The 13,609-nt window shown below is 28.9% G+C and overlaps 5 protein-coding genes and 1 pseudogene across 6 annotated transcripts, besides 1 other annotated feature; 2 read left to right on the forward strand and 4 right to left on the reverse strand.

The window, feature by feature from the left end:
• Nucleotides 1-315: 315 nt before the first annotated feature.
• On the forward strand, nt 316-498 carry TVAGG3_0735510 (uncharacterized protein; the record flags this gene model as incomplete). The annotated part of the gene is made up of 1 exon (XM_051244691.1): nt 316-498. A coding segment is annotated over one exon (183 nt), but the record flags the coding sequence as incomplete, so codon positions are not given.
• A 2,613-nt stretch (nt 499-3,111) lies between these two features.
• TVAGG3_0735520 lies at nt 3,112-3,990 on the forward strand (annotated as a pseudogene). Its single transcript has one exon. A coding segment is annotated over exon 1 (879 nt).
• Nucleotides 3,991-4,140: 150 nt separating this feature from the next.
• Nucleotides 4,141-13,609: part of a mobile genetic element that runs on past the window's edge.
• On the reverse strand, nt 7,680-8,231 carry TVAGG3_0735540 (uncharacterized protein; the record flags this gene model as incomplete). Its single annotated transcript, XM_051244692.1, has 1 exon — nt 7,680-8,231. One exon carries the CDS (start codon nt 8,229-8,231, stop codon nt 7,680-7,682), a length of 552 nt encoding a protein of 183 aa, XP_051091279.1.
• On the reverse strand, nt 8,584-9,116 carry TVAGG3_0735550 (Prim-pol domain family; the record flags this gene model as incomplete). Its single annotated transcript, XM_051244693.1, has 1 exon — nt 8,584-9,116. A coding segment is annotated over one exon (533 nt), but the record flags the coding sequence as incomplete, so codon positions are not given.
• On the reverse strand, nt 10,149-11,322 carry TVAGG3_0735560 (integrase core domain containing protein family; the record flags this gene model as incomplete). Its single annotated transcript, XM_051244694.1, has 1 exon — nt 10,149-11,322. A coding segment is annotated over one exon (1,174 nt), but the record flags the coding sequence as incomplete, so codon positions are not given.
• TVAGG3_0735570 (DNA/RNA polymerase superfamily) lies at nt 12,736-13,609 on the reverse strand (the record flags this gene model as incomplete). The annotated part of the gene is made up of 1 exon (XM_051244695.1): nt 12,736-13,609. A coding segment is annotated over one exon (874 nt), but the record flags the coding sequence as incomplete, so codon positions are not given.

A 13,609-nucleotide genomic window follows, 5' to 3' on the forward strand; every position in this document is an offset into this window, starting at 1 on the left:
ACGCCACTCGGCCTATGACCACAATTATATAATATGCTCATTATTAGTAGTATATGTGGAAGGGTTTAGTGACTTTTTTTGTTACATCTATATATAGACGATGCATTAAAATATATTTATTTATAAATCATTAAAAAAATTAACATTAATTTTAAAATAATTTATTTTTTTATCTTTTATAAAAGAAGCTATATATAGATGATGTCAGATATTCCGCGATTAATTAAACATCATTTAAATCCTGAATGGGTTAAACTTCAATTTAAAAATGAAGATTGTGAATTATTAAATGAATATGAAAGCCAAAATAAGCTAATGAGGTATAAATATAATGATAAAGAATATTTAATTTCATGGAATCAATGGAGTCATAATCAAAGACCTCATAAACGAGAAGAAGAAATTGAAAATAATGAAATGGAAATCATTGATGACATTAAAGAGGATGGAATTCCTAAATTTTGTAGAAAAACCTTTAGAACTAAGTTAGGAGCATATAAACGTAGAGTATTAAATCCTGAATACATAAAACATTTATTTAAAAAGGAAGACTGTGAATTATTAAACGTTAATGAATATGAAAATGCTAAATCAAAATTGAATATAATATATTGGAAGTGATGAAAGGTGTAAAGATAAAGATAAAGTTTATTCAGTTTCATATAATAACTGGCACACGTTAGGGATAAGAAAACATTTAGGAGATTATGGTAAAAGTTCTGAATTCTTTAAATCTAGTATGTACGAGAGAGTAAAAGAAATTAGAAATAATTATTTTCATGAATGAAAAATAAACTTTAAAAATTCATGTCTTACATTTTTTGAATAATTTATTTTTTTAATTCGTAAGAAAATGAGTGGATCAAGATTCGTAACCGTCAATCAATTAATGGATGCTCTTTCACCAATTCTTGAAAATGTTAAACAAGTAGATGTTTATTTCGATGATTATGTAGAAAGTATATATTATAAAGGTAAGTTTAATATTAAACCTATTGCTTTTGCATTTGATAATAAATTAATTGAAAATGCAAAAATTTGGGAATTAATTCCGAATATTGAATTTATAACAAATATTAATGATAAATGGTTTAAACGAATTCCAACCACAAAAGTTCTTTGTAAATTAATGATCAAAACTGAGGAAAAAGAATTTAACGGGTTTAAATATCATCCAAATAAAGTTTCAGAACTAGAAAATGAAAAACTTCAGAAAAAATTAAACGATAGACTTTCAAATGATCGTATTGAAAAAATAAATAAACTAACAGAAGTTGCATTTAATAATGAAATATTTGATGAATATAACCTTGAACTCAGTGATGGACTTTAAGTCCTGGGCACTTTGTGCCTTGGGCTTTAAGGACCCGGGCTCAACGAGTCATGATTTATGATATCAATTATTTGATTCATTCGCTCTTCAATAATTTCTATTCTTTTTGTTAAATCATCTATTTTCATTAATGAGGTGATTCTTGATTGAGGAATAGATTTCAAACTAACCACTCCTTTTATTTTTGAAATTTTGAATCCATCAACTTTAAACATTTTATTCAATTTACATGTGTCAATTCTTCAAATAATTTTTTATTGTTAGCATAATAGTCATTAAATTCTTCAACAGATGAAAAAATTTTATTTCAGTAATTGGTTTAACAACGTTTATTTTTTGTTGAACATTTTCACTTTCATTTATTTCTTCCTCCTTTGTTTCATTTATTTTTAAAATCGGTTTCATTTATCATTAAATAAAAATTAGAATATAAGTGATGAATATATTTTTTAATTAATATTAAATCAGAAATGGCGGCAGGATTCTTTAAAAATTATGGGATGGAATTAAGAAAGCTGCAGGTTGGGTTTATAAAAAGGTTATTAAACCTGTTGCAAACTTTTTGGCACCAGTAGCGAAAACGGCAGGAACTATCATAGGTGGCGTATTAGGTACTAAAGCAGGTAATCCGGCGATGGGAGCACAAGCAGGTAACGCAGTTGGTGGAATTGCTGAAGGAATACTTAATAAAATAGGAGGTGGTTAGTGGAAAAATAAATAAATATTATTTTTATCTTAGTATTGGTTGAAGTCTTTGATAAACTTTTTCTCCTTTATTTAAAATTTCTCTTATTGGGGCAGCTTTTGGTGTTATTGATTCAGCAACGTCACTAATTGCTTCTTTATTCTTAAATATCCAATTTGCTCCTTTCTTCATTGTTTCCCAAACTTTATGCGCTCCTCTTTTTACTCTATCCCACAGTTTCTTAAAGAATCCTGCAGCCATAGTTGATTATTTCATTAAAATTAAAAAATTCATTTTCATCTTTTAATTTTGATTTTTTATTTAATAATAAATGACGACTAACTATTTAGTGCCAAACACCAAACCGATTAATGGAAATGTGTTTCATTCATTCGAAAAGATAAATGAAATATTCGCAAAGAATGATGGAAGAAGATATTATAGAGAACTTGAAAGTTCATGCTATGACTCTGATGCTCCATATTTTGATGATAAACAAACTCATTTAAGAATTACAAATCCGGCTCATGATGTGAACCAATTAGGTGACACATATATTAAACGCAAAGTTAAGAGCAACTCTAGTTTCAAATAAAGCTTTCACATGTGATGCCGCTTTTAAATGCATGCGTTTATTCGTTGGTTACAAATCATCAAATCAAAGCTTTAAACAATTAGAAGTAGAAACTGAAAGAGGTGATGCTGGTTATCTTCAATGGATTGTGCCCGTGAATCTTTCGCATTTGCAACATATAAACCAAAATCAGAAAGGAAAGTTAAAAAGTTTGTTCATTCGTTATATAATAATGTTCAAAAATATGATAACTCAGTATGTGGTAAATATATTGACCCTTCAGAAGTTTTCAAGAAAGCAAATGAAGAAGTTGATATCACTTTTGATATGATTATTCCGGTAAATGATTTGTTAGCATTTCAGGCGTTCGATGATTATCCTAAATCATTTGGTGAAATCATTCTTAAATATTATGTTTTCAGGGATACTTTAGTATTTTGTCAGGTTGACCCGTTAAGAGTTGCTGATTTACAAAATTATGTTTATGAAAAGATAACTGATGAAAATTATGAAAAGATTATGAATCATGTTTATAAATATGATCGCAAATTCCAACAAATCGGACTTCCTGCCAAAATTAATTACAAGCTTAGCCGCTACATCTGCTGACGCAACAGTTGAAGACGTTATTATTTCATGCACAAAGATGGAAGTTTTAGAGGATAAATGCATTACACCAGGATACGGTTTAATTGAAGAATCAGTTAAAGCAATACCACGTTTATTTAGTAAGGAAGATCCATTCATGATTCCAGCTCAACATATTGACGTTCGTTCACTAAATGGAGGTTGCATCACTCCTGAAGGTATCAGCTCAGATTTCTCATACGCTCTTCATAATGTTACAGATGTTGTGTTAACATTTCCGAAGAATGCAATGCAAAGAACAGTTTTAGAAAATCCAATGCTTCGAGGTCTTCAGGTCACTATAGATTCCAGAAACTTCCCCGATCAAGCGATGACCACAGTGGGTGACATATTCTTTACACGTATGCTTCAAGCTTCTGATTTAGATGGGTGAATGAATGCACGGAAGAATACGAGGACTCATTAACTAGACCACTGAATGCAGATGATGGCACGCCATTAGCTAGAACATGGAAAGACCAAACTTCATTCTTATGCACTATTCCAGTTCAACGTGATGGAGCGGGTATATTCTTTGATGGATTAGAAACTTTCAACTCACAAGTTACAGTACAAGTGAAAGCTTATCCAATCATTCAGGGTGAAAATGACACTTACTGTTCAAAGGTGACAAATCCTCCTCAGGTTTGGTTTACTAGGACTACATATTGGACATGGACACCGGATGAAGGTTTGAAATATCATCCAACAGGTACACCACCACAGTATAGAAGTTCATATGATGAAATATTGATGAATAGAAATGTTTAAAATTATAAATTTATTTTTGATTAAATGGATTTAAATTCATCCACTCCTTATGAAGAATTAACAGATGTATATAATACATACGTAGATGATATGATTAATGAAGCATTGAGTGATAATAGAAATGCTCTATCTAAGGAAAAATTAATGAAAATTCCATATTCTGAATGTTACTTAAATTCAATCACTGCAGCAATTGGTAAACAAAATAAAGGTAAAACATTAACAATATTAAAACAAATTATCATTATTGCTAACACTTCACCCCATTCACATGTGTTAATTTATATCAACCGTTCAGGTTCACCTTCAGATAATACATTTGAATCTTTAAAGCATTTAATCAAAATTCCAATTATTTATTTATCACAAGAAGAAGCAGAAGATTATTTAAAAAACTTTTTAATGTATAAAAAGAATTATATAATACAATCAAGAAGCAAGGATTAGAGGATAAAATTATTGATAAACAACGGGATGAATTATTTGAAACACTTTCTATTTCAAATTTTGATAAAGAATTTTTGCATTCATCATTTTTCTAGATGATGCAGTGAAATCAAAACTAATAACAAATGAGAAATCATATTTTAATCAGTTATTAACTCAATGTCGACATATTCAATGTTCATTCTTTATGGCTGTTCAATATTTCAAAGCATTAAGCACAAACATTAAATCAAATCTATCAACACTTTTCATTTTCAGTGGGTTTAGTCGTCAACAGTTGAAATGCTTTATCAAGTGAATTTACCAATGAGCATTAATGAACTTTACACACAATATCAGCAATTAGGTGAACATGGAAAAATAATAGTTGATTTAAATAAAGGAAGTGTTAAATTTGATTAACTTTTTATAATTAATTTTTATTTTTTATTTATAATTAAACATGACAGAAATAGCAAATCTTCTACAGGTTCCATTAAAACAAGGAACAAACAAAAGGGGTGCATATAATAGAACCATGAAAGTTCCAGACGGAATGAAAGAATTAGTTCACATTGTTGCTGGTCTTCAAAAAGATGTTAAACAAATGAGAAATGTTTTAACATTACCAGAAGCTCAAGCATATGCCAAACGTCATGGTCCAAATTGGGAAGCACACGAAGCAGACATTACGGGTCCAAATGGAAAACCTGATGGTATAAATGAAGTTTTCGTTACTGATGGTCAAGGTAATATTAAAGTCATAAATGGTTACAAATTAACTGTATCTGATTATCCTAAACGTAAAGCATATAATGAACATTATCCTATGCAATTTGATGAAAATGGAAAAGCTGTTAAACAATACATTGGAGAAGGCGAAAATGGTCCAATTAATTCATACCGTCATAATCCATATTCTTATTTCAATGAAGAATTAAACGCTATTGAAGAGGGACCGGATGGATTACCACGATATGTTAATCAGTTTGATGGTCAATATACAAATTTGAGACCTGAAATTCCAGCTAAGAAATTCTTTAAAGTTGCTTTATTCGATCCAGTTTTCGCAAATGTTAAAGATGAACTTAAACAGCAATTCCAACCAATTATAGTAGCAAGAATTGCATCAGGTGCTTTATCTCAAGCATTCAAAGATTTAATTAAGAAACCATTATATCAGCAACGAGGTTTAACTTATGATTTAGTTAAGGAATCAGATAAAAGAAAATTTGAGAAATCAGTTGATTATAAGAATGCAATTAATGAATATATTAGGTCTATTAATTTCGATGAAAATGCTAAAAATCAACTTCATGAACAAATACAGGGAATAATAGATTCAAAAGTTCCAGCAAAATAAAAGTTTAAATATATTTTTTTATTCGAATATAAATGAGAAGACGTTTCACAAGTCAAAAGAACACAAACGCAAAAGCAGAGATTACGGTTGGTTATAACGTAAATGATGATAAATCACGAATTATTCAAAATGTTAAAGTTAATGTTAGCCCTGAATTAACAAGGTCAGCAACTCAACCAAATTTATTAACTCGTGACTTACCAAAGAATGAGGAGAATGAAGAAAACCATGAGAATGGAGACCCAATCATTTTATCTGAACCCGGTAAAGAACCTGTTGAAATCCCCACATATCCAACATACCCCCCACCTCTTTCATCAAACATCGAGAACTCAGGAATCTACGATTACAGTCGCAATGCGCCATATAAAATAGACATTAATTCAGAATTAATGAAAATTTACCGTGATATAATAACTAATAATTATGATTCAATAATAAATTTAATTGATCAATCCGGTTTAATTATTTTACCTTATGAATCATTAATTCACATTATCGCCATTCTTTGTGATGTTCAGGATTCAGACGTTAAGATTCAATTTTTCATAGATGATGAGGTTTCATGCTGCGGAACTGTTGCAAAAATAAATCCTATAAAGGATATTAGCACAATTAAGATATCAAAGAACGGAACAACAACTGAACTTCATTTAACTTATAATGATATTTATAATAAAATAGTTGATGAATATAAAATATCACTTGAAAAATTCTTTGTTAAGGCCATTTAATATTCAAGCATTAACATTATTGAATAATAATCCTTTGAATCATAATCAATAATAATTGACCTTTCACCAGTTTCTATCGTTTGTTTTATTTCTTTTTGTTTCCCACTATCTGGATCGGTCATTGTAATTGTTTTTGTTATAGTATCAGCTTTATCTTTAACTTCAATCTTTTTTCCATCAGGATATTTAAACCAAAATTCCAAAAATTCGATATTGTCAATCTGTTCATATTTTAATCTATCAATTACATTTTTAATACCATCTGAAAATCTTATGAAATGGTCATTATATGGGTTTGATTGAACTAAATTTGAATGAAGTGAAATATAACCCGATGATGAATATGACATTGACTCATATTTCTGAAAACACTAAAATTTATAACATGAATGAATTTCTTATTCGTTGAATTTATGAATTCTTGAGGTAATCTTATTCTAGTTTTATTTATCACTGGAAAATAACGCTTTACCATATTTTTAATCGTAATAAAAAATGTCAATTATCAATATTATTTCGAATAATAGCTGTGAATTAAATTTAACAGTTAGCGGAATTTATAATGTTACTCTCGTTTCTGTGAGTGGTAAATTTAATCCCATTCTTTTAGACCCTTCAGATTATATATCATTTATTAAAGATGACCTTGAAAAAACGTATGATATGTATATAAATAATGTGATAACGAAATGGGATATTAACATGATTTTAAGTTATTTAAATGATCATTTATCGTATGGTATGAAGAAAATTTTAATCAAAACCTGATAAACTTTTTGAACTTGATAAATAAATAACCTTATTAAATTTCCGCTGAAAATTAAATTTTGTACTCCTCATCTTCGTTCATTGTTGGGGATATTAAATTTTGAAAAAGATGTTGGGGATGTGTTGTATTCTGACACTGGTTCCAATTTCATTTTAATCAAATGTGATAAAGTTAATACCCCAATGAGATTTTCACATCAAACATTAGACCCTAACTCTTACCCATCAATACAAAACATTTTATCCATCAACTTAAACATATTTTCTTTATCATATCCGTTTCAATTATCCGGGAATTCATTTATTCTTCATTCAAAAGATTTATCAAATATTAAATTTAGAATAACTGACCTATTTGATTGTGATTTAGAATTCATGAATGAAATATTATGGCAATTTCAAATACATTTATTATCACAAATGGCTTCTTTAATGAAATTCATAAACATCTCAATTTTTGAGTAATCAGGCTTTTCAAGAATGTTGTATTTATAACCATGAAACGTTGAGAAAACATCGGGGGAATCAGATTTAAAGCAAACACCCTTAACGGTTAATGAGGATAATTGATTTAGTAGTACATCCCATGCTGTTATTGTTTTACCTTCTTCTTTAAATAATTTAATCATTTTGAGTGACTCTTTCATGTTTGATTGAAGAACAAATGATATTTGATTCATTTTGTCGTGTATGTTGTAATCTTTCTGAATGAAATATTTATTTCCACAATCTACAAAACGGATTACACGTGATAAATCCTCAATTACTTCAGAACTGTTTTTATACTGATGATTTTCAGCCTTGCGTCTAATATCTGTTATCAAAAACGAGTCGTCAAGTTTGATATCAAATGTTATTTTTGGCTTACGTAATAAAGGTAAAACATATTCATCATAATATTCCTTTTGATATAGTTTTAGAATCTTCACCAAAACAAATGGAGAAGTCATTAAATGTGCATATCTATTACGTGCTTTTTCAAAATTACTTTTTGCATTTTCAGTTAAATTGCAGAAGTTATAAACGTTATCGTATGCTTCATTAATTAAATGATTAGGTAACGAATTAATAGCTTGAAACAGTGTGAATAATGTAACTTCTTTTTCTAAATTCATGTTTCCACCGTCATTATGTACTTCAAAATCACAGATGCCATCAACTATGCTCTGGGCAAGTTTATCGTCAATGTTTACATCTTTGTTTTCATTCATGATAGTCTTTATTTCTTCGTTCTTCTGTTCAACTCTTACCTTAATATTCAAATCATTTAATATATCATTCACTGTTCTGGTTAATGTTGAATCATAACTTCCACGAATGAATGAGTATGTATTGATTGGTTCTGTTGCATTCTTGCGAACTCTTGAATCAGCCATAACTACTAAAGAACGCTTTGAATCATCCATTGAAGTCATTATATCAATATCATAATCATTGCAGGAATAACATTTAATCATTCTGTTCGAGGTTGAATAGAAGAAATTAGTGTTGCAATAAATGTGAAGACCTCCTGAAGCGGTTTTAACGATAACATCTTTATCCGAAAGTTTTGATAAAATGTCTTTTCTAACTGTTTCTTTAAGTTCATCATTGTATGATTTATTGATATCAACATCTATAATCGTTAAATTTGAAATTTTATTTACTAATAAAGCCATACCAGTTTTCCTTCCTCTTCCTCCATCGTGTTTGAGGTAGTTATGTAAATCAATCTTGTTTTCACCAATTCTTTCGTTGAGGGTTTTAGTTTCTGCCACAACTAATTCCTCAGCTAATGAATCAATGATATTTTCATCAGAAACGATATAGTTGTTGCTGTTGTTTGTTGCTGTCATTTATATAGGAATAAAAAAATAAAAACAATTTTAAAACTAACTTTATTTTTGGACTGCATCATATTTCCTATGTTGTTGTCAAAATGTCATGTTGTCACATTTTTTCAGAGAAGTTAAATGACCTGGTAGCACATGGTAACATGGTAGCACCTTCGGTTATTCAAAAATAAGTCATAACTGCCTTCCTCCTATGTTGTTGTCAAAATGTCATGTTGTCACATTTTTTCATAGAAGTTAAATGACCTGGTAGCACATGGTAACATGGTAGCACCTTCGGTTATTCAATAATTAATTATTTTTGAATAACCTAAAAACATTAACGATAAAATAAGTGATAACAAATTTTTATTTTTATCATAAATGAATACCCCACAAGCTCAAAATTTACCACGAATCATAACAAGGGAGGAAATGATAAAAATGATGCAAGAACATGTTAAAAATAACAAACCACTAAAATTGAGAAAATGTGGTTATGCAGTAATGATGGAAAGAGAGATGTTGTCGAAGAGGAATAAAAATTAAATTTGGATTGAGTTTAAAAATTCATCTTTATTAAATTCATCTCTTCCAATCAATTTATTTATTCTATTAAATTCTTTTATTTTTGCTTCACTCAGTTTAAGGATTGAACGATAAGTTTCTAATTTTTCGATTATTTCTTTATCATTTTCAACCCCACTGCATTGCGACTTCTTTTTGTAATAGCATATTTTTGATTTAATTCTGTTTAGTTTCTTTTTATATTCATTGTCTGGACTCTTGACTGCTTTGTTGTCACTCATTTCTTACGAAATAAAAAAATTAAATATTATTTAAATATAATGGAGTAATAAAATAAATCGGAATTTCTATTAATTTATTGTTCAACTTCAACTAATGCATTGCCGTTAATATATCTAACAAATTCAGCTATTGTGTCAAATCTTCGTCTTCTTTTTGTCATTGATTTATCAGTTTTTCCATAATCGAGATGAATTAAAACTTTATTTCCTTGTTTAAAATTCATGAGCCCCGAATTAATTTGTTCACGTTTAACATCATTTAACCTTTCCATTTGCTTTCTAATATATTCCCATTCTTTTGAAATATCATTTTTCATTTCCACTGGTTTCATGTTTATAGTTCTATGCCATGTATTATTGTAATAATATACTAACTGCTGTATGATGGAGTCATGATTTCCATCCCAGTATATCTGACCATTAACCCCTAACGCATCTCTAAGAGTTCTCATTACCGCATCAACTATTTTATTATGAAACGTATATGGAGAGGATGAAAAGTAAAAATTAATTTGTGGGAAATAATGAGCCATAGCTGCCTGAAATCCTTTATCACCATCACCCCTTATATTATCTACTCTTTCATGATCTAGTAAGTATTGTATAGCTCTTCTTGTTTCCTGTTCTGTTTTCCCTTTCACCGGAATGCAATATAAATATCTGGTGTTAATGTTAATGGCAAATAAATAAGTAACGTTTCCTTTTGAATATTCCAGATGATCGATTTCGTATGAATATGGATATAGTGCAAATGAAGGGCGACTAAATTTTTCCTTTAACGGTTGAATTTTTGGGTCAATTGGTTTATTTAATATCTTGAAATCCTTTTTAAAATCTTTTTGCTTCTTTAATGTTTGAAATGGATATAATAAAGTGAATGATGAAGGATTAACTGAAGGAGGAGGTACTACTGTCGTTGGAGGTTTTGGTGTTGTAAGTGGTTTAATTTTATCTGCTTTGATTTTGGATTTCATTCCTCCTTTCATTAATTCTGGATGTATTCTATTCATTTGTTTTAAATATGCTGTATATAAAGGTTTGATATACTTTCCCGCTTCGAGTTTATGTTGAAGGATGAATTCCAAAAGTTGATCTTCATTTAAAAGTCGGGCTGAATATGGTTTAACTAATGAATCATAAATTAAAGCTTGTGCATCATTTATGGTCTGAAGGACCTGGGCGTTTTGTACCATTTGTTTTTGTTCCTTTGGCTTTTGCGGCTCGGGATTATATAATTTATATAATTCATCAATATCTTCTTCTGTTAATACTTTATTTTTGAAATCTTTCAACTGTTTAAGCTGTGATTTAGTTTTTCCCTTTGTATATTCATTATTTTTAATTTTGTCTTTAATTTTAGAAATTATTTTATCATGATATTTCAAAATTTCATTTTTATAATACGAATAATAATAATCCATATCATCACCCGTTATATTTTTATTATATTTTTGGAGATATGCTTTTAAATCATAATAATCAAGAAAATTTTGATTAAATACTAAATCATCAATTAAAATTTTTAAATCTGTGTTATCCATTTATATAAAAATAAAATAAATGTTTTAAGGGTGCCCACCTCTTTGAATCATAGTACAAAACCATTATTAACGGTTCCTTTTGTCTCTTCTGTGGCATTTCATTAAATAAATGGCATACAACATCCATTTTCACAACATACAGCCTTAGTGTGTGCTCCTGTTAATGCAGTCTTACCAATTGTTAAGCGAGTCATTGACCCGTTTTTAAGTTGTAAATTAATATTCTGACCATCAAATATCACTTTATCATTTATTATATCCAAATAATTTTTAGGTGTTAATTGTTTATTTTGTCGTAAACTAACACCTTTCATTTTTTGTGCAATCTTTTTAAAATCACTTCCATCAATTGAACCGTTGAATGAAGTATAACACTTAGGGCATAAAGCAACCATGTTATCACCTTGTTTCTCAATTGCTAAACCCAATAACTTCTTCTCATGTGCTTTTTCTTCAGCTTTATTCTTTAATTTAGGTTTAAATTTCTCATCAAAACAGAAGAAATCAAAAGGTGCGAATTTGTAAATGTTTTTATCATAAAATTGTTTATCGGTTACAATTGCTTGAAATGCTTGAGTGTTAGGAAGACTTGGATCGCCAGCAATAGCCCAATAAGATGAATCAGTATCACCTTCAATGAAATGAAAACGATTAACATCATGCATTTATACATAAAATCATAAATGAAAACCAAATACCAGTATTTAGCATTATCTAAAGTGAAGAATGCCTCTTGTAAACATGTATCACATCTATAAAATCTATCTTTAAGCATCACTTGATACGTATCTTCACCTATTTCTCTTATGTTTTTAAACTTATTTGACATACATGCAACGCGTGCCTTCTGTGCATTCATTATTTTAGTCTTTGCGTAATTTTGTGTATTCATTGCATCGTAACCATATGATCCATTAAGTGAAATCTTGCAAAATAAACTTTTTCCTTTATTTCCTTCTAATTCAGCCTTTTGTCTTTCGTTCATAAATTCGTTCGCAAATTCATTAAAACAAGTATTTTTCGTAAATGTTAAAATTGATTGAATGTCATCAATGATAAAATGAAATCTGTCTATTAGATACCAAAGATAATAAGAAGAAAATGGTTGATATTGGTTGTGTGTTGATGCTAACTGAGTTAATTTTCTCTGTTTCTGGTCAACTGGTAGATTGTTTGATTTCATGTAATTATACATAAAACTGCCAATTGTTTTTTCATCTGTGATAATATCTAAGTTTCTTATTATCGGTAAAAAGTTTATGTAATCATTAATGTATTTTTCATCAATGTGACCCTTTACTTCAGCCACGAATAAAGTATTTTTCTTTCTAATTATTCCCAATGCTTTTGCTTTCTTTGTTGCTGTATCACAAATGATAACACCATTCAATCTTCCCGGCATATACATTTTATGGTCAGTATATTGAATGAAATCATGAGGATTAGATGAAAATGATGAAGGATATAATGAATTAAAGTCAACTCCAACAAAATGAGTCATGATGTTGGTGGTGTCCTCATTTGATACAGTTTTAGTTTCTGGATTATATGAAAGTTTATTAATGTGCGTGATTCCTTTAAGATTAACACGATGTTGAACATTTGATAGACCACCAGTAATTCCATTACGGAGAATGTGATAAGCTTCAACTGAATCTAAAGTCATTGGTAAATTATTTTTTAATGTATAATTTCTTAAATTGATTCTTAAACGTTGAACATCTTCATCTTTATTTGATTTTACGACATTGCAATAACAACACATTAACTGACAATTTTCTTTGGTATGTGGTTTTTCATTATCGATTCTATCTAATGTTGGTTTATTTGCATATGTAAACGCTTTACCACACATTTTGCATTTAGATGAAAGGATTAAATCGTGATAGTATTGAAAATCATCCATTGAAACATTATTTTTAGTATCTCTTTCTGCTTTTTCATCTTGTTTCTTATATGATTCAATTTTATATTTCCAATACTTTTTCGTTAATTCAAAACTTGATTCCACATTTTCTTCTTCTGGATATTTTTCGTTAGGATTAAAGTCTTTATATGCTAAAGCGTAACGAATCATTGATGCATTCGATGATAAAGAAAGATTATGAAGCATGTCAATTTTATAAACAAATGTTTCTTCAATAATTTTATCAATTGGGTCAATCAT

The sequence above is a fragment of the Trichomonas vaginalis genome, chromosome III, assembly GCF_026262505.1.
Source record: "Trichomonas vaginalis G3 chromosome III, whole genome shotgun sequence".
Classification (NCBI taxonomy): Eukaryota; Parabasalia; order Trichomonadida; family Trichomonadidae; genus Trichomonas; species Trichomonas vaginalis.